Source organism: Zootoca vivipara, chromosome 10 (assembly GCF_963506605.1).
Source record: "Zootoca vivipara chromosome 10, rZooViv1.1, whole genome shotgun sequence".
Classification (NCBI taxonomy): domain Eukaryota; kingdom Metazoa; phylum Chordata; class Lepidosauria; order Squamata; family Lacertidae; genus Zootoca; species Zootoca vivipara.
The window spans coordinates 37,617,568-37,636,182 of record NC_083285.1 but is presented as its reverse complement, the minus strand read 5'-3'; the positions used below and the strand labels follow the sequence as shown (position 1 = coordinate 37,636,182).

At 39.8% G+C, this 18,615-nt stretch overlaps 1 protein-coding gene across 6 annotated transcripts in view; it reads right to left on the bottom strand.

Moving 5' to 3' along the window:
- Positions 1-3,652: 3,652 nt before the first annotated feature.
- The window catches only part of CFAP54 (cilia and flagella associated protein 54), a 105,061-nt gene continuing 90,098 nt past the window's right edge, over positions 3,653-18,615 (bottom strand). For 3 of the 6 annotated variants that reach the window (XM_035127119.2, XM_035127122.2, XM_060279711.1), the window contains 13 exons: positions 18,312-18,438; positions 17,517-17,672; positions 17,204-17,312; positions 16,201-16,312; positions 15,243-15,335; positions 14,110-14,251; positions 12,458-12,640; positions 10,875-11,083; positions 10,367-10,549; positions 9,194-9,300; positions 8,646-8,799; positions 5,878-5,955; positions 3,653-4,741 (listed from right to left, as the gene is read on the bottom strand). In XM_035127119.2, coding sequence (XP_034983010.2) covers positions 4,622-4,741; positions 5,878-5,955; positions 8,646-8,799; positions 9,194-9,300; positions 10,367-10,549; positions 10,875-11,083; positions 12,458-12,640; positions 14,110-14,251; positions 15,243-15,335; positions 16,201-16,312; positions 17,204-17,312; positions 17,517-17,672; positions 18,312-18,438 — 1,773 coding nt within the window. In that variant the 3' untranslated portion in view covers positions 3,653-4,621. Of the gene's footprint in view, positions 4,742-5,877; positions 5,956-8,645; positions 8,800-9,193; positions 9,301-10,337; positions 10,550-10,874; positions 11,084-12,457; positions 12,641-14,109; positions 14,252-15,242; positions 15,336-16,200; positions 16,313-17,203; positions 17,313-17,516; positions 17,673-18,311; positions 18,439-18,615 lie in introns of those variants that run through there. The other 3 variants (XM_035127124.2, XR_009558270.1, XM_060279712.1) reach the window with 3 other exon arrangements.

Sequence of the window (18,615 nt, the reverse complement as noted above, 5' to 3'; positions counted from 1 at the left end):
CAGCGAATTTCGTTTACGGCAGCCGAGGGAGGACAAAAGAGAGAAGGAGCCGCGTTCGCGCTCCCTGGTTGAAGGGAAGAGAAGGGAGGGGAGAGAGGAAGTGGGCGGGGCTTCCATTCAAACTGAACCGTCGGCCAACGAAGTTGGTGAGGTCACGCGGAGTGTGCTTGTTTTGTCGTCGTTTCGTCCCGCTGGTTTGAAAAGCGGCGTTGTACGACCAGGAGGGTGGCTTGGCCTGGGTTGCTCCCTGGGTACTTCGTGGAAAGCAGCTGGGCTGCTCGGATGCGCTCTTCTGACGCGCTAACTGGATAATGCCAAAAGTTCATGCCATATGATATTAACATTTTATTATCGTTTCATGTTGGTGAAAAGATCCATCATGATATGAGTTAACTGAATTTGTATTGCGCCTCCGGTGCTTTGTTGTCAGAGCCCGGGATGTTCTCAAACTCAGTCAAGAACACGTAGGTAGCCGTGTTGGTCTGAGTCAAAACAAAATTAAAAAATTCCTTCAGTAGCACCTTAACGACCAACTAAGTTTTTATTTTGGTATGAGCTTTCGTGTGCTGAAGCTTCATGTTCTGCTTCATGTTCTGAAGAAGTGTGCATGCACACGAAAGCTCATACCAAAATAAAAACTTAGTTGGTCTTTAAGGTACTACTGAAGGAATTTTTTTATTCAGTCAAGAACTTTCTTGAAAGCTTATGGAACAGTCAAAGGCGTTTGTACTTGGTTATGAATGGTGGTTTTTAAATTTATTTTGACAAGGCTTAAAAAACAACCCAAGGCTGGATTATTTATTCCCGTAATATGGCATGGTGCGACATATTATTATTTTTCTCAAAAATAATGGTGCCTGAAGGGGGAGGGATCAAATGTGATTTTTATATGTGCAACAAAAATCACTGAGCAGTCCTCCATAGTGATTAAAAGATATGACAAATTCATGAAGGATCGGGCTATTCGTAGCTACTAGCCAGTACGCTTCAGAATACCAGTTGCTAGGAATCTCAGGTGAGGAGAGGGCTGTTGCATTCAGGTCCTGCTTCTGAACTTCCCACAGGCATCTGGATGGTCACAGAGAACAGAATGCTGGACTAGATGGGATCGAGAGCAGGGTTTGTTTCTCCATCCTCCTTTACAATGACTTCTACTTAGGTGTAAGAATTTGCTGCAGACTCCAAAACTACATCTGCTGAAAAACAGATTAACCTTACGTTTTGTAATGTGTGATCCTTGTCCTAAGCCATCTGGAACTAGGAATTTTACTGTGCCATCCTTGTAAGTCACACTGAGTTCAACAGATCTTACCCTTAGGTAAGTTAGTATATGGTTGCAGCCTTTGATACCTTCTTTCCCACATGGGCTTGTTCCCTGTAGCAGTGCAGCACTGAAGTCGAAGGCATCTCTCCCAGCCTATCTTTGGCCAGCCTGCCCAAGAGGAGAGGATCTCTCTTTATTCTCCCTGCTTCTTCCCAGCACACCTTGCTAAAGACACTATTTTCCTGTCACCTCACACCCAGTTATCCCGTCAACCTTCCAAATCCCCAATCTCTGTTCACAAGTTGGGGTTGGGGTGGGGAAGGACAGTTCTGATGCACTGCCAATGGTGTTCAGTGGCCCTGTATTATTTCTTAATCATAGAATTGTAGAGTTGAAAGGGACCCCAAGGGTTATTGAGTCCAATCTACTGCAATGCAGCAATCCTGCCCACAGCTCTCCCTGGGTGGGCTCAAAACACCAACCTTCTGGTTAACAGCCAGATGCACTGACCCATTGGGCCCCAGCTTGGCCATGTCATTTTGCATAGGCTATCTTAGGAATTCCTCTGCAGCTTATATTTCTCCCTTCGCCTAGGCCAAAGTATATAAGTGTGCTGTGTTCTGTGAGCTGGGTGGGTGGCATATGAATTTAGCTGTGATGATGGAATTCCTCAAAAACTAAAAAGAAAAAAAAATATTGGTGGCAGAGGAATTGGAGGAAATGTATACAGTACAGGAGGCCTGCTGGCCACTTCTCTGGCAGGTCATTTGTGCATCTGCATCTAGACATGAATTGACTCAGTTTGGGATTTCCAACTGATCTTGTAAATTATTTTCTGCAGCCCTAATTTATAAGATATTTCTCAAGTTCAATTTGAAAAGTGCATCAGACATGTAATTTAACAAATCATGAATTATAATTAATAAAACATGAAAATATATTTTGAAAATCTATTTAGTTTCAAACTCATACAATTTATTTTATTGAATTGTTACATAAGAACTTGCTTTTCTCCAGCTTCCTTAGAGTACATATTCCTGCGTATAAGACTACTTTTTAACCCAGGAAAATCTTCCCAAAAGTCAGGGGGCGTCTTATAAGCCGGGTCGTATTTTTTATATGGCGAGTATATTCCAAACTCTATATTTTAACTGGAAAAGTTGGGGGTCGTCTTATACGCCAGAATATACGTAATAATTTTTTCAGTGTATCCTTCTAGAACTTGAAACAAATTCTTAATCTCAGATGTTTGCTATGATGTTTGCTTCAGTTGCTATGGTTACAGCAGTATCAAAATCTCATCCTTACTATTTTTCAGCTGTGTTAAGAGGTGTTGAAAATTCTTACTTTATTAGAAATATCTTAAAAGCATAAGCTATTTGAAAATGTGGCAAGTGTCATATTAAATGTTTATTTTAATTGTTATGATACCGTAGGTACCATCCTGATTGTTGTGCAAAGACAGTGATTCTAAAACAGATTTTAATTTAATTACTAATATATCCTTTAATCTGGTTTTCAAATTGTGTTACTCATTTTAATTAAGATGCCTACTATGCCTCAAGCAGAACTTCAAAGTGCTTTAAAAACGAGCTTGTGCCTTTTTGCTTATGATACATAAACATCTCTTGAAAAATCCTTCTCAAAAAAGGGAGTGGGTCTTTATTCTGCTGTGCGTTTTATCTTTGAACAAAATATGCAATGCTTTTCTTCCCTTTTGCTGGAGGTATTCTTGGAGAGCACCAGAAAAAGGATGAGTGAATTTCATTCATCTTTCAACGAGAGAGAGAGAACTAAGCCCCTTGCTGCTTGTCTTAGGTATTTGGGTTGATAGTTCACTATCTATTCATCTATTCTGAATCTTCCAAAATTCAGCTTCACTGGATGAAGGTTCTAGTATGTATTATGAGAAAAGGAGACTTGGGATTAAGGAGTGCTTATACATTCTTACCACCTTCCCCAACAGCTGTGCTGAGTGTATATAGGCTGGATATGTCATTTTCTTCCCTATGCAGCCACTGCTGCAGTAACTACAGTAAGGATGGGAAACTCCAGCCCATGGACTTTATCTGGCCTACTAAACTTCTAAACCCAGCTCTGAGCACTCTCCTTAAGCCATGCCCCCCACTAGGTTACACGCCCTCACATGTCTCATTTGTTACCTCCTTTCGCACAGTAAGACAAGGTGAGAAAGGGGGGGAGTGTGTGTGGTGTTGAGAGAGAGCTGTGAGTGTGTCTGAATGGGAGGGAGTGTGTTTTCGCCTTGCCCACATGCATCTCCTGATCACTTTCACATGAAGGAATTTAGTGCTTTGGGGGAAAGTTCCCTACTCCAGGAAGCCTGCATGCCAAGATCTGTAATGCCCATCTACAGCACACAAAAGAAAAGACTGTGGAGACCATTTATTTATACATTTCTAACTTGCAAAATAAATACTAGCAAAAGTGACAAGCTAAAATACAAGCATGATTTTAAAATAATTTTTAATATCTTTGTATTCAGTATTTTTAAACATCTTACTCTTCACAATACCTACGGTAGAACCACTGGGATCTTAAAGCAAGTAAAGCATTTAAGACTACCATGTTGGTTAGTTTAGACTTGAACTGATAGTTGGATGTACTATGGAATTACAAGGGGGAGGGGAGTTGATAGATATACCTGGACCAAAAACCCCAATAGCCAGAGTACAGCTCAGACATAGCACAATAAAAACCTTGCATTATATCAGTAGCGCCTAAACATTCATGAATAACAACCAACTGCTGTTCATCATGGAAGCCTGCAAAATTTGAAAAGCAACAACCTCTACTGAAAGGCCGGCATTCACTGAAAAAATGTTTTCAAATCCCAGAAGCTCATGTAAGAATATCATTTCTGGTTCAATAATATTACTTACTTCTAAGCACTTACAACAAATGTAAAAACCTACATTTAACTTATTAGGTAGTTTTAAGAGAAGGGATACTAACTGCGCCAACTATGGAGAGGATATAAAGCCTGGAAAATTACAAAAGCAAAAAAATCGTAATTTTCTATTTGGAGAACAACAAAAATGAAACAGAAATCAGTTTGTGGGGTGTAAAGTTTAAAATATTTTAAACCAAAAAGTTTACACAGGAAATTAAATCTGAACATTAAAAACTACAACTTAGAAGTCAAAAAGAACAACACTGAATATATGTCTATTACAACTGCCTCAAATATTTTATCAATTCCAGAGAAGAATAGAGACCAGTTCTTTGTCTCATGCAATAGGGAATTTACAACTGGTTTCAGTATGATAGCATATTACTCTATAAACGGTAAACTCTGCATAGGTTGAATGAATGACAAAGTTACTCCCCAATGTTTACTCAAGCGAGCAGAGACACTATCCAGTTGAAAACATTTCCTGCAATTATCACACACCCATTAGCTGGCTCAAATAATTTCCTTAAATTCTTTATTGATGGTAAAGTGATGTCAAATGGGATCTGCAAAAGAGAAAGCACAAACACGGAATAAACCAAAAAATCTTAATAGAATTAAGCTGAAATCCTATATAAACTTCAGTTAGAGCAAGTCACACTGAATTTAATTCATTCTGAAGAATGAGAGAGACCAGTGCATTTTTTCAGGGGGTACTCAAGGGTAAGTAGTACCAGCACCTCTTTTTTGTTGTTAAAAAGTGTGGCACTTACTGTAACAACTTCATGGTGAGTACCAGCACCCATTTTTCTAGGGGGGGAGCACTGAGAGGGACTAATAGTGTGACCTGAGGCATGCTGAGAAGCCATTAAGGACTTGAGCCTGCTTTATCCTCCAACCATACATGTCCAATAGGGCCCCTATCCTGATTGGGGTCTGAGGCAGTAGTTTCTCTCATATATCAAGCCCTTCTAGTCTCCTTGGATAAGCCGTGCTGTTGCGGGGACTTGGGGTTTTTACTGGAGGCTCTCCTCCACTGTGGAGTCCAAATGGTGCCATTTAGATGAGGCTTTGTAACCAGTTGGGTGAAAAGGCACAAAGGAGGTTGAAGGAGGCATGAAATCCACCACTGAGAGCATTGTGCCATGTGCATGCAAAGTATGATGCAATACACTGACTCTCAGGTGAGCCGGAGGCATAAAGAATAGCCAAGGGTGGTAGCTGTTCAAGAGAAAGAAAAAGTGAAGCAATCTGAGGCAGCATGTGCCTTAGCAGTAGAGGGGCTTCCCTGCAATCTCCCACCCCGGTGCAGAAAACTAAAGTAATAAAAGCTTGCCACCAAGTCTTCCCGGCTATCTACTTCCCACCTACGGAAGGCTCTGAATTTTAGCGGGGAAAGATGAAGAGAGAAAGAAATGAGAAAGGGCTCATGGACCAGCAGAGCAGAGGGAGCAAGTAACGAGAAGAAAAAAAACAAGGTAAGAAGGGACAAGACAATGTAACTACAGTATATAAAAAGACCTGAGGAGAGAGCAAAGAATGGGAGCAAATGGTGATCTGGCTGCACTCAACAAAGGCAGGAGCAAACTGAATTTGAATGTGACCATATGTATTCATAAAAGCTGATACCAGTGGGGAAAAAATATGTGGAAGATGTTTGCATTTGGAAAAAAATGTTTTTTAAAAAATCTGAACAACATACCTCTGTGAGTGGTGGTGGCTCATGCGGGTCAACAGACAGCAAGGCTCTTATTTCAGAGAAACACTGTTTGACCATTTCCTAATTGCAGCAAAGTGGGAGAATATAAATATTAATATACTATATGCATTTAATCTATTATATTTGGTAGATTCTTATTTTTTATATAACTATGAACAGAACACAGTCACCATCATGCATGGCTAATGTTGAAAACCACTGGATTTATCTGGTGTCCTGTTGAATAGTTTTAAAAAAACCAAGTATTTTTAAGTATTCAACAGGAACAGCAGAAAAACCTAGATGGGGAAGCAAACTTTCCTCTTTTCAAACAGAATAACAAAAACAAACCAGGAGAGGCCTGGCAGGGCCCATCTTTTGCTATAAATGGTGCTCCTCACCATGCTGAGTGAAATCATTTTCAGCTGAAGAGCAAAGGTCTGTGACTATTCTCTGCCTCCCGAACTGAATTGGAAGGCAAACTGCAAACCTCATGCTCCACTGCCATCAAATCATGCTCTCCCAAACAATAACCCCACAGAAACAGTTTAAAGGGCCACAGATGGTTTAATTAGGCAAAGGCCCAATAGTGCTGTTGTGCTCAGGCCCTGCTTGCAGGATTCCCATTGGCATACAATAGGTATTGTAAGACTAGGATGTTGGACTATATGGGTCACTGGCCAGATCCAAATTATGGCAAAATGCAAGTTAGACTGTGAAATCTAAATGTTGCTGTGGAATCATCAACTTATATTTAAAGGATTTTACATATAATCTGGCAACTCAGTCCCAAACATTTGCATGGACATAGTTGACTGGAACAGAGTCTGAAGAGCCCTATGGTTACACTGCTTCAGTGTCAAATCAGCAGCCAGATTCTTAGTGCATCCTATTCAGATACTAGGATTATTTAGTTATGGGTGAAAATATGTGTGACACTCCATAAAGAATCAAAATGGTCCTTTAAAAGCAGTGCTATCTGTCATTTAGACCTACTACACTATACGATTGGTTGAAATATTTGTTATCCAAGCCACTCAAAAAACAGCTTTTCAATAATGAAAGCAGTGACTTGTCTGTGCTGTCACAATATCCATCAGGTAAAATGCCACCACATGCATCATTAATCATTTATTAAAATAGATATTGAAGAAAAAGTGTCACATGATAAATGTCTCCTACTTTGAAAAGAAATGTCTACTACTTCTTTGGCATTCATCATGCAGCAACTGTACTGGCAACACTTCACTCCACTGATGTTATCGCAAACAGATCACAAGGAAATTTCTAGACTTGTCTCTCTTGATTTTTTTAAAAAACAAAACTGAATATGGTTTTGCTAACAAAAAGTCTAAGAATTATGGCTGACAAAAAATTAAAAACCATTTCCCATAAGCTCCTGCGAAGGGAAAGGGTCGTGGAGAAGTCTAGTTGCACCAGGAACTGATCTAACAATGGCAGATTGTTTGGCTCTGCCTATGAGTTCCAGTGGAAGGTGCTATCCCAATAATGTCTAGACGATTAGCATTCTGCAAAGGTAAGTTCTGCCTCACTAACCTTTTAAGCGTTCTTTTACCATTTCAACAAGCATGCAGATAGGAGTGATCTGGTAGGCACTGTATGCTTGGCTTTTCAAAGTGTCCACAGAGCTACAATTCCCAGCATCCTTAACTACAGTTCCCAGGATTCACTGGGGGAAGCCATGTGCTTAAAATATTTGGTGTGGATGTGTCCAAAGTATATCACCAAAGGCTTCTAATGAAATAAGGATCCATCGGATAAGAAAATGAATAGAAGCTCCAGTAGGAGGCAGCATCCCAGAGGATGTTGAATGCCCTCTGGGAGACAGTCAGAATGCCCCTCCCCTATCACATTTCTTATCAGGATCAGGGAGCAGACAGATGCTTTTTATACAGAAAAAATATGGGTAATCCAAAGCATGTGAGGCAGGCATGGCTTTAATGTTACATGTAATTTTACCCTGAATAGGGCAAGCATCTTAGGAACAACCTCTTTTGAAGTAGTTTTCAGCAACTACGTTGCTTTCTAACAATCATTAGTTTAGCTGCCTTTGTCAGAAAGAATAGTGGTCTCTTAAAATATAGTGCTCACATCAGGGTTACTCCCAAGTATGGGGGACTTTGGAAATATAACATATTGCCTGTATTACTATATGTTTTAGCAATTCGCCTACAGAAAAGGAAGAAGCAAATGGAAGATGGTTAAAATGTATGGTAAAAGGTAAAGGGACCCTTGACCATTAGGTCCAGTTGCAGACGACTCTGGGGTTGTGGCGCTCATCTCGCTTTATTGGCCGAGGGAGCCAGCGTACAGCTTCCGAGTCATGTGGCCACATGACTAAGCTGCTTCTGGCAAACCAGAGCAGCGCACGGAAACGCCATTTACCTTCCTGCGGGAGCAGTACCTATTTATCTACTTGCACTTTGACATGCTTTCGAACTGCTAGGTTGGCAGGAGCAGGGACTGAACAATGGGAGCTCACCTCGTCATGAGGATTCGAACCGCCGACCTTCTGATCGGCAAGCCCTAGGCTTTGTGGTTTAACCCACAGCGCCACCCGCATTCCGTAGGAAAGGTTAATTCTGCCTTGTAGTGAATGAAAATTACTGCAATTGCCATGTGCAGTTACACTTCATAACTTCACAGCATCACAAAATACAAATAAATGCCACACCCATTGATTGATTGATTGATTGATTCATTCATTCATTCATTCAGGAGTGCTTCCTGAATTATCAATTTTTATATACCGTGGTTTTTTTGTCAAGTGGCACCTTTGCCACAGTTCTCACTGAACTTGAATGCCTCTCTGTTTCACTTTCTAACCGAGAAGTCTTCACGGTTTGCATTAACATTTCAATTTGTAGCTTCAAATCAGACAGCTTTTCACGTACAGCAATAACACTAAAAAAAAAAGAAAGTTGTTAACACAATACAATTGCACTATCAATACCGTATAGGTACAAAGTAAAATATACTTCCTTGGGTAATATAAATAATTTCTTTACTAAGATGGTTTTCTTTGCTTTCCTTTATGCCTAAGCACAGCAGTGTTTTTGTATGGCACTGGTTGACAGAAATGGGGGGGGGGGGAGCTGGTGACAAACAATCCAGAAGGCATGGACTGGACCTCTTGCTCACTGAACTTCTCAGAAGGAGGAGAATAAAAGGAGAAGGGAAGGGTTTGGAGGAGAATAAGTGGAAGGCAATATTTTAACACTTACTACCCAGAGCATGCACAAAAACACGTTCTTTCACATACAATATAACATGCAGCAAAATTAATACATTAAGTTACCTCTTCAGTGGGATCCACAAATAACCACAATACACATTGGCTGAATTGAAAGACTTGATGTTGGTAATTTTGACTGCTTTTGTATTATAAGCATAGATAAACAAAACCTACACAAAGGAAGGAAAGATATATAATAGAAATAGGTGTAGAAATAACACCTCGTTTAGATGTTTATTATCCTTGTAGAAATGACATCTAGATTAGTCCATAGATGGACACACTATATGTTTGTAAGCTAAAAACTAAAGAAAATGTACATATTTGTAGAATTAGTACCTAACTTTCCACCCAGCAGATTGCTTTGCTATACTTCTGGATGAATAACAGAATGTAGACAATCTTATCTAACTTATGAAGCTCCCTGCATCAAGCATCTTCTCTACTTTAGTTCTGTGGGTTGCATAAGACCAGGGGTCCCCAGACTTACCGGCGTTTGGGCCGGTTCCCACCGCATCGATCGCGCGGCGGGCCGGAGGGCGGGGGAGCGCGCGCCTGTGCGGGCCGGCGGGCGGGGGAGTGCGCGCACAGGCGCATGTGCACGGGCGCTTACTGGCGCGGCGGCGCGCTTCCAGGGTGGGAAAAGCGCCGAAAATCCGTTGTGCGCATGCGCGTGGGCCTCCCCCCAACCGGAAGTGCACCAGAAATGACTTCTTCTGGGTCGGGAGAGGCCCATACACATGCGCACAAAGGATTTTCGACGCTTTTTTCCCAACCCGGAAGAGCGCTGCCGCGCTGCGCGCCGTAAGAGCGGGCGGCGGGCGGCGGGGGTCGTCGCGGGCCGGATTGGCAGGCTAATTGGGCCGCATCCGGCCCCCGGGCCGTAGTCTGGGGACCCCTGCATAAGACACACCTTTCCACATAGGCCTTTGGATCCTTGTGAGAGTGTGAACAGTTTGATTTACTTTAACAGTCTGCTAGAAGTATCTTCTTGTGTTGGGTTTACTATATAACTAATTCAGCAGAAGACCAATCCTTAACCAAGGGGATGAGATAAACTAAAGACTCCCACATTTACTTAAATTGGTTTAGCCTTTTTTTGTATTTTCTAAATCAATCAGTGTTTGATTTAATTAGAAAGGAATGCAGCATCAGGCACAACCCACAGCTTTACTTTACTCCATGTAAGGAGTTCATGCTTTATGTTCAAAGAGACCACCAATTTTGTAATCTTACCATAGTTTCCCCTTCTTTCAATGACCTTTCCAAAGATGGAAGGTACCACTGCACACAGAGTTCCCTGATGGGAGTACTGGTTGCCTTGTTGTCTGAATGAATGTCCATCTCAGAGCTACTAGCGAGGCTGGCAGGTAATTTCCATGATGTTTGTTTTTTGGTTAAGAGTGCTCCTGATTGAGACTAAAATTATAATAATTAAGCATAAGTTTATCTTTGTTCTAGTTTTCCCACCAATATAAAACTCATTTGAAAAACCATACACATTTGTTTATTCAGAAGAAGCCAAGCAAAAATTCCACAATATGTCTGATTTCTGAAGAGCTTTCCTCATGGCAGGTAAATGAATGGGCCTGTTCTGAGTATCACCAATGCTGGTAATCACTCGTGGTTTTTATTATTCTGTATTAATTTGATTGTAAGATGCCTTTAATATTTCATAGGAAGGGGCGATAAATACAGAATGTAAATGCTTAAAAATACATTTTAAGTACTATTAACAAATTACCTTTCCAAGCACAGTCATACTATAGCAAGGTTTTTCAAAACCATATAGCTGTTTCGGAGGTTCTTGAAGGCAGCAGCCAGAATATATAAGCAGATGGGTTTTTAAGAATGAATGCAATTCTGCTAAACGCAGGGTAACTGTTGTGTCAAACACTGAAGTGAACAGCACATCTTCTTTAGCAAATAAGCCTGCACCTGCTTTTGGAACAGCTGTGACGAGAAGATAATTCATGACTATTTCTACTCCAATTCATAATACACATGCATTATAAACTCTAAACAAATGAATCATGGTCTTATTATTCGTAGTATCATTTTTATCTCTCTGCAATAATCATTTCTCCACTTTGCATCATTTTCTTTCTTAAGCTGTGGACCAAATGATGTCAAACAAGCAAGCCATTGTTCGTTTCTGTATGTCTCAAACATCCATATTGCTATATGCAGCAACCATCACCACTACTGTACTACTATTCATTGTTTTCTGAACCAGAACATTTCAGATATCACTAGTTCGTACGTACTAACTAACTCCAGTGAAAAAGTTTGTCATATAGATCTGTTATGAAATTAATATGGTTACTGGCAGGCTAGGCACCAGGCTTTCTGGAACCTTTAGTGAGGGAACTGTTCCACACTCCAGGCCTTTTAAGAATACTCACGTTTGGGGTGGGACCAGGCCTACTTTATCTTATAGGAACATCAAGAAGCTGCCTTACTCCAATTGAGACCATTGGTCCACCTAGTTCAGTAGTGTCTACCTCATAGCTGCCAAGTTTTCCCTTTTCTCGCGAGGAAGCCTATTCAGCATAATGGAATTTCCCTTTAAAAAAGGGAGAACTTGGCAGCTATGGTCTACATCAGGGGTAGACTGAGATGCCACTCCCACCATTACACTGTATAATATTAAAGAGATGGATGTAGGGTGACAGTCAATACTAAGGTAAAAGCAATTGTATACTCATTGGAATAATAGCATTACTTATATAGCTACATATTGCATTGTATTATAAGTGCCTTTTTCTTTCACTTTAGTGTTCCACTGAAATTTTTAAAAAAAATATTTATATTTTATATATAAATTTTATATATAAATTATATTTTAAAATACTATGATAAAAGCAATACAGAAATAATTCCAGAAAAAAAACAGGTGCCTGTGCACAGCACACTTTCTAAGACAATAAAGGTAAAGGTAAAGGAACCCCTGACCATTAGGTCCAGTCGTGACCGACTCTGGGGTTGCGCGCTCATCTCGCATTATTGGCCGAGGGAGCCGACGTATAGCTTCCAGGTCATGTGGCCAGCATGACAAAGCCGCTTCTGGCAAACCAGAGCAGCACATGGAAACGCCGTTTACCTTCCCGCTGTAGCGGTTCCTATTTATCTACTTGCATTTTGACGTGCTTTCGAACTGCTAGGTTGGCAGGAGCTGGGACCAAGCAACGGGAGCTCACCCCGTCACAGGGATTCGAACCGCCGACCTTCTGATCAGCAAGCCCTAGGCTCAGTGGTTTAACCACAGCGCCACCTGGGTCCCAATAATCTAAGACAATAGTGTTCCTAAAAAGAAATACTTCTTACCAAGCATGGGGCTCAAGTTCAATTGTCTGGTTAAGTAAGTATTGTAGCGAATTACATGGACCCAGGGTATCTTCAATTTCCACTGAACGTCTTCAGGGGGAGCGCTCTCAGCTCCATCACTTTCTGCTTTATCTTCATGTGGCAAAGTCATCACAGGAACTTTGAAGCAAACGTCATATCCTTCTGGAAAGCAAAATACATGTTCATACAATTCTAGCTCTCAATAATATACACAAAAAAATTGACACCAATTAGTTGTTGTTTTTTAAGTTCCACATTGTGCACAGTTTAGCATAAAATAAATTGAAACCAACTGTAAGTCAATGGAGCCCCATCAAGACATTTCTAATTATTGTGGGTTTATTGTTGATTATTACTTAATTAACAACAGTGCAATCAGTGTGCATGGAACAAAAAATCATCTAAATATTTCAATATAAAGATATATGATGGGGAGGAATCTGGTTTCCCTTCAAATTTTAACACCATGATCAATATCTATTTCTAAGTCTAATACCAATTTTAAGTGGTGAAATATTTGGTCTTAGTAGCCTTTTATAACAATCCCATATTTTAAACCAGTTGAAAATTATAAAAAATTCTCATTTGATTTGTTTTATTTATATTATATACCCATTGTACTTTAGATCTTTTCTGAAGTTTGATAATCCATTAATTACTACACTCTGCAATGTAATAGCACTCCTAAACCAATGATGGATTTGTATGGGTCAGTTTTACCTGTAGGAATGCATCAAAACGTAATGAAACCCCTAATTACTTTTCTTCCATTGGCTAATGACCCTGAGAATTTTTTTGCTTTTCCTTGTAATAAGTGATTTGGCAATCTATGTTCCAGCTGATTACTTTAATCCACTCTGCACATGTCTTGGAGCAGATATTTGTTTGCTCGTGTTCTCTCTGTGTCAAGCTCTACTCAGCTGTGTGTTCATTTCAACCCCTATACTGGGATTGTTTTATTCCTCCTCCTAACTGCAGCTGAAACCAGAAATAGAGCTAAAAGGTGCTAATTTATGAACTGACCACTCACAGATTAGGGCACAGGACGCTGTGCCAAAAGAGGCACAAAAACACTCAGCAGTAGCTGGTAGCTGGTGCATCCTACCTTTAACTAGGCACTGGTTTACACATTACACACCTTGACATTTCACTGACATGTAGTACTCTATACCTCACAACCTGAGATACGGGTGGTGAGCTTATTGACTATCACTTGGCTTAACAGTACCATGTTGCCACATGGCATGCACACAGGAAACACACCTGCCCGTTCTGGGACATTTTACTATCCAGCCTGCCTCCTCTGCTTGGTCCCCGATTGAACGGAGGGGGCAGGTTGGAGAGACATTTTGCAGCAGTCTGGTGTGATGCCTGTGTGCTCATCTACAGGGAGAGAGAAAAACAGTCCTGCTATTTATTTTGGCATTTGTACCTTACTTTTGTATGCTAACTCGTACTTAATGTCTTATGGAGTATGGTGATCCCTTTTTGTGCAGGTGTTGTTCTGGTGGTATATATTAAACTAGATATTTTTAAAACACACCAGCCAAATTTACCATCTTCATATGACTTTTTTCAGTCACTCTATAACATACATTCTGTAGAATAACACAAGGCTAACAGACAAATACCAGACAAAAAGTCCTTGTAGGAAGAACTGAGGTCCAGCAGAGCAAATTCCGGCATGTTTTGTTGTGCTCTCTGTCTCATGTTATACAATTTAACAGGCTTCTTTCCAATTAATTGCTGTGAAGTCAGAATAGCTTCACTGACCTAGAATCAAGATGTATTTGTTCAGATTTAACTCATTGTAATATGTACTAGTTTTAAAACTGTAAACCAGAAAATTAGCAGTAAAAGTAAAACACAATATATATAAAATATAAGCAGTAAAACACAATATATAGAAAATATAAGTGGCTGTAGAAATTCCCTATGTTATTTTGACTTATGCTATATAACTGTCACTGATAATTTAATTACTACACAAGCAATTTCAAATCAGACTTATCTACCTACATTGCACAGGTGCCTAACTACATGACAGACAGGCATGCATAAGGCACTTAACCAAAAGCAAGCAATGCAACTGTAGGGTGATTTTGTTCCTTCTTTACTGCCTTTAACCTCCTAGGTGCATTTGCACGAGAATAAAACTTCTCAATCTAGGCCCATTCAGTGTTTTAATCTGCTAACGGCTATTTCCATTACTGCCACCACCAAAGCCTTATGGCATTCTAGTAGGTATGGGAAATAACTGCTTCTGGGTTCCCTGTAATTTTCATGAATAAATTGATTTTTATATGCACGTTACCTTAGTATGTGCATTTTTCTACTCATTGCTTGGCTGGAGAACTGCATTTCAAAATTCAGAAAAGTGCAAATTTTGAGGATTCACTACGAGTTAAGGAGATCCACCTTTAAACTGAACTCCTCCCTCCCAAGGAGCCATGAGATACTTAAAAATTTAAGTCCCCTCACTCATTTATAATTACAATTTGAAATCAGCATTAATGGTCATATTACTGAAATTAATTGTTCCTCTTGCTCAAGTTTTTGCCATTTTCCAAAAATACAAAAGATATTGACTAATAGTGAAAGAACAGAGGATTACACTGAAAATTGTTAAGTGTTGCCATCATCACCCTGTCATTCTCCCTTCCTATAATGTAAACTGTAGAATGTTTGGTTTTTTTCTCTGCAGGAGGTCAAATTAATAATTATTAAATCAATATAAGTAAGATTACAAAAATAAGCCCCAAACCTGTGCAGCAGCTCGAATTGCAATCCAGGCCTGCACCCTGTACATTTCCAGGGCTGTAATTTCCTCCGAACTAACACGATGTCTGCTGACAGCCTAAATTTAACACAAGTTCCAATTTAGTTTTGTGGGGAGGGGAAATCAATATATTATGGGAAATCACCCATTCACATTTTTAAACAACACAATCTACTGTAAAAACTTTTTGAAAGTCATGAAGAAAAAATAATTCTTATTTCTTTACAGTGCTGTCCTATGCATGTTGACTCCAAAGTAAACCCCAATGAGTGCAATGGGAATTACTCCCAGGGAAGGAACGCGGGTGGCACTGTGGTCTAAACCACAGAGTCTAGGGCTTGCTGATCAGAAGGTAGGCGGTTCGAATCCCCATGACGGAGTGAACTCCCGTTGTTCAGTCCCAGCTCCTGCCCACCTAGCAGTTCAAAAGCATGTCAAAGTGCAAGTAGATAAATAGGTACCACTCCGGCGGGAAGGTAAATGGCCAGAAGCAGCTTAGTCATGCTGGCCACATGACCCGGAAGCTGTACGCCAGCTCCCTCGGCCAGTAAAGCAAGATGAGCACTGCAACCCCAGAGTCATCCACGACTGGACCTAACAGTCAGGGGTACCTTTACCTTTAAGTGGATATAAGATCTTACAATGCAGCCTCTTTATCTTGAATGAAATAGCTATTTTGATGGCTTGTTTTGGAGGTATAAACTTGGTACAGCAACCAGGGGTCACACATAGCTGTCATAGTTTATTGGGAATAAATGTTTGACAAATTCATGCAAAAGAAAAAGCTTGATCTATCCCCACTTACCTGGGAACAAGCCTCATTAAATTCAATAGAACTTACTTTGATATGGTTAGAGCGCTGTCAATGGCCATGTTCAGGCATTTTTTGTGAACTAAAGCTACTGTATGCACATGCCTTTAGTCTAAGACAAATGGTACATACCCTTGGTTTAAATGTTCTTCCCTTCAGTGAACCAGAAGTTGGAGATTCCTCCTTGTTTGTAATTAAATAAAAATATAGCAATGCTACCTCCATGTATGATTTTTTTATCAATCTGCAAAGCAAACAAACAAACCCACAAAGCTTGTAACATAACTTTACACAAATCATTATAGAAACAAAGTGGCTAGGCTGTGCTCTGGCAACAAGCAAATGGAAGCCGGGGCATGACATTTTGCATGTTACCACAATGCAGGGCAAACATCCACACAATGCACTTCAATGTATCCACACTACAGTAAATGTAATCTTATGTTGGATTCCCCCCTCCCTTTACTGCATTATCAGTGGATTAGGAAAATCCAAATAAAAAGGAGGGCAAGTGAGGACTGCCACTTGGATGAGGACAGTGGCACATGGATGAAGGGGGGGGAAGCACACCTGTGACACATGAAATCCACTTTAAGCTGCTGTGTGTACACACCCTTCCATCCAAGAAACATGTATAGAATTGCACCTTACATTCCATTTAGTTCATTCATAAACCTTCTTTAGATTTGCACATAGCATGCCAAGCACTTAAAAGATGTACCCTTGCTATGTTGGGAAATTGTCTGTGTGTTTGGGGGGAAATCCAGACATTCAGATCATTAACCAACAACTAAAAAAAACCATACTTTTCTGAGACCACATCTCAGCAATGCACATAAGGGCTGCAGATGTGCATTAGAGCTGGTGAATCAGAAACACGTTTTACAAGTTGCACTGTAGAAAAAGGCATTCGTCCTTGGCATCCTTACTTGGGGGTAAGTACTGTTGAAACCGCTTTGAGGGGTTTTTCCTACAATCAAGTGGTATATAAATTTTATAAAATAAATAAGAGGCCTGGCTTCTAAGTAAGAATGGGCAGGGGGGCGGGATATCTGTTAGCCTTTATTTTACTAGAAAAGGACAATAAAGACACCAATTCAAAACCACAGGTAAAAGAATTTGAACAGTTGCTTACCCAAAATTTTGGTAACTACCAAGACTTAACTTTATGGCATCCAGCAAACTCTCAACAGCTACTGTTGATTTATTAACACCCATACAATCAATTTGTCGTTCTATCTTCCCTAAATAGAAAAAAAGACACAGAAATTAATCTGACAAGCTAATGCAGAAAATGCTCAATAGCAGTGTTTTGCAACCAGGCGGCATATGAAGATATAGGGGGGGGGTGTCCTTTAAAAAAAGAATATAATGCTCTCTAAGGGCCCTAGATACTACGTGCACAACACAGGCATGGAAAAACTCTGGTGATATGAGCTGCATATTACCTTTCCGAAAAAGAAGTTCTGCTTCCAGATCAAACTCTCGTCTCACTGAAGCAGCACATAGGTCCAGTGCTGTTTCTGTATGCTGGAGGGCTTTTACCCATTGGAACTCAGATTGTGGTTTAGACATGCACGATAATTCTAGGGTCAATGTATGTGCTAGAAATCAAGAAACAGAAATCAAGAAATACTTGCAAGAAAGTGTTACCCAATGAAGAACAAAAATAAAATATTGTGAAAAATAAAATACATTCTTTTCTTTAAAAAAAATTAAGAGCAAAAAAATTATGTCCTAGTAGCTGACAAGATAAATTAAACATGCTGTGAATGTCACTATATATATATATCTCAATATTTTGAGATATCTCACATGATTAGCACTAAATTGACTGCAGATATATTTATAGTTCTATATGTGAGCATATGCTGGGCAGCTGAAAAAGGCAAGTTTTAATAAGTGCAATATTTAGATGAAAACGAACCAATAAACCTTACTACAATTTCTCATTTGAAGAGCAGTAATCCTAGACATCCTAGACTAAACTGTGACAGCCAACAAAAACAGAACTGTATATATTCCTAAACAAGTCTCATTATTTGAGTATAGCCAACAATAACTATAGTTTAAACTCTTGCTTTACAATTTATATTTTTAGTATCTTTCCATTACAGATTCCAGCAAAAATATTTATGTATTTAAAGTTGTGATTAACATAACTGAAAGATATTGTAGTACTTAGATATCAGATGTGCTTTATGAATAATAAAATATTTTGTGAGACACTTAAATTTCCTTACCAATTCTCAGTTTGACTTTTGCCAGTAATCTGATATGTGGCAGGTATATATTTTTCAAAGGCTCCAGTAGAGTTATCAGTGTAGGATCAGCTGTAGGTTTTTCAATTAATTGTCCCAAAATATATAACTGTTGAAAAGTGTGATTTAGTAATGAAAATTTGCTACTCCCATTACTCTTATACAAACAGATCCCTGCAACTGTCACTGTTATTAGGTCTTTTGCATTCAGAGATTTCAGAGTTGTTAAGGATTGTGCTGCTGGAGCAAATGCTCCATTCATGTCAGGAATGGGTGTCAGGAGCAG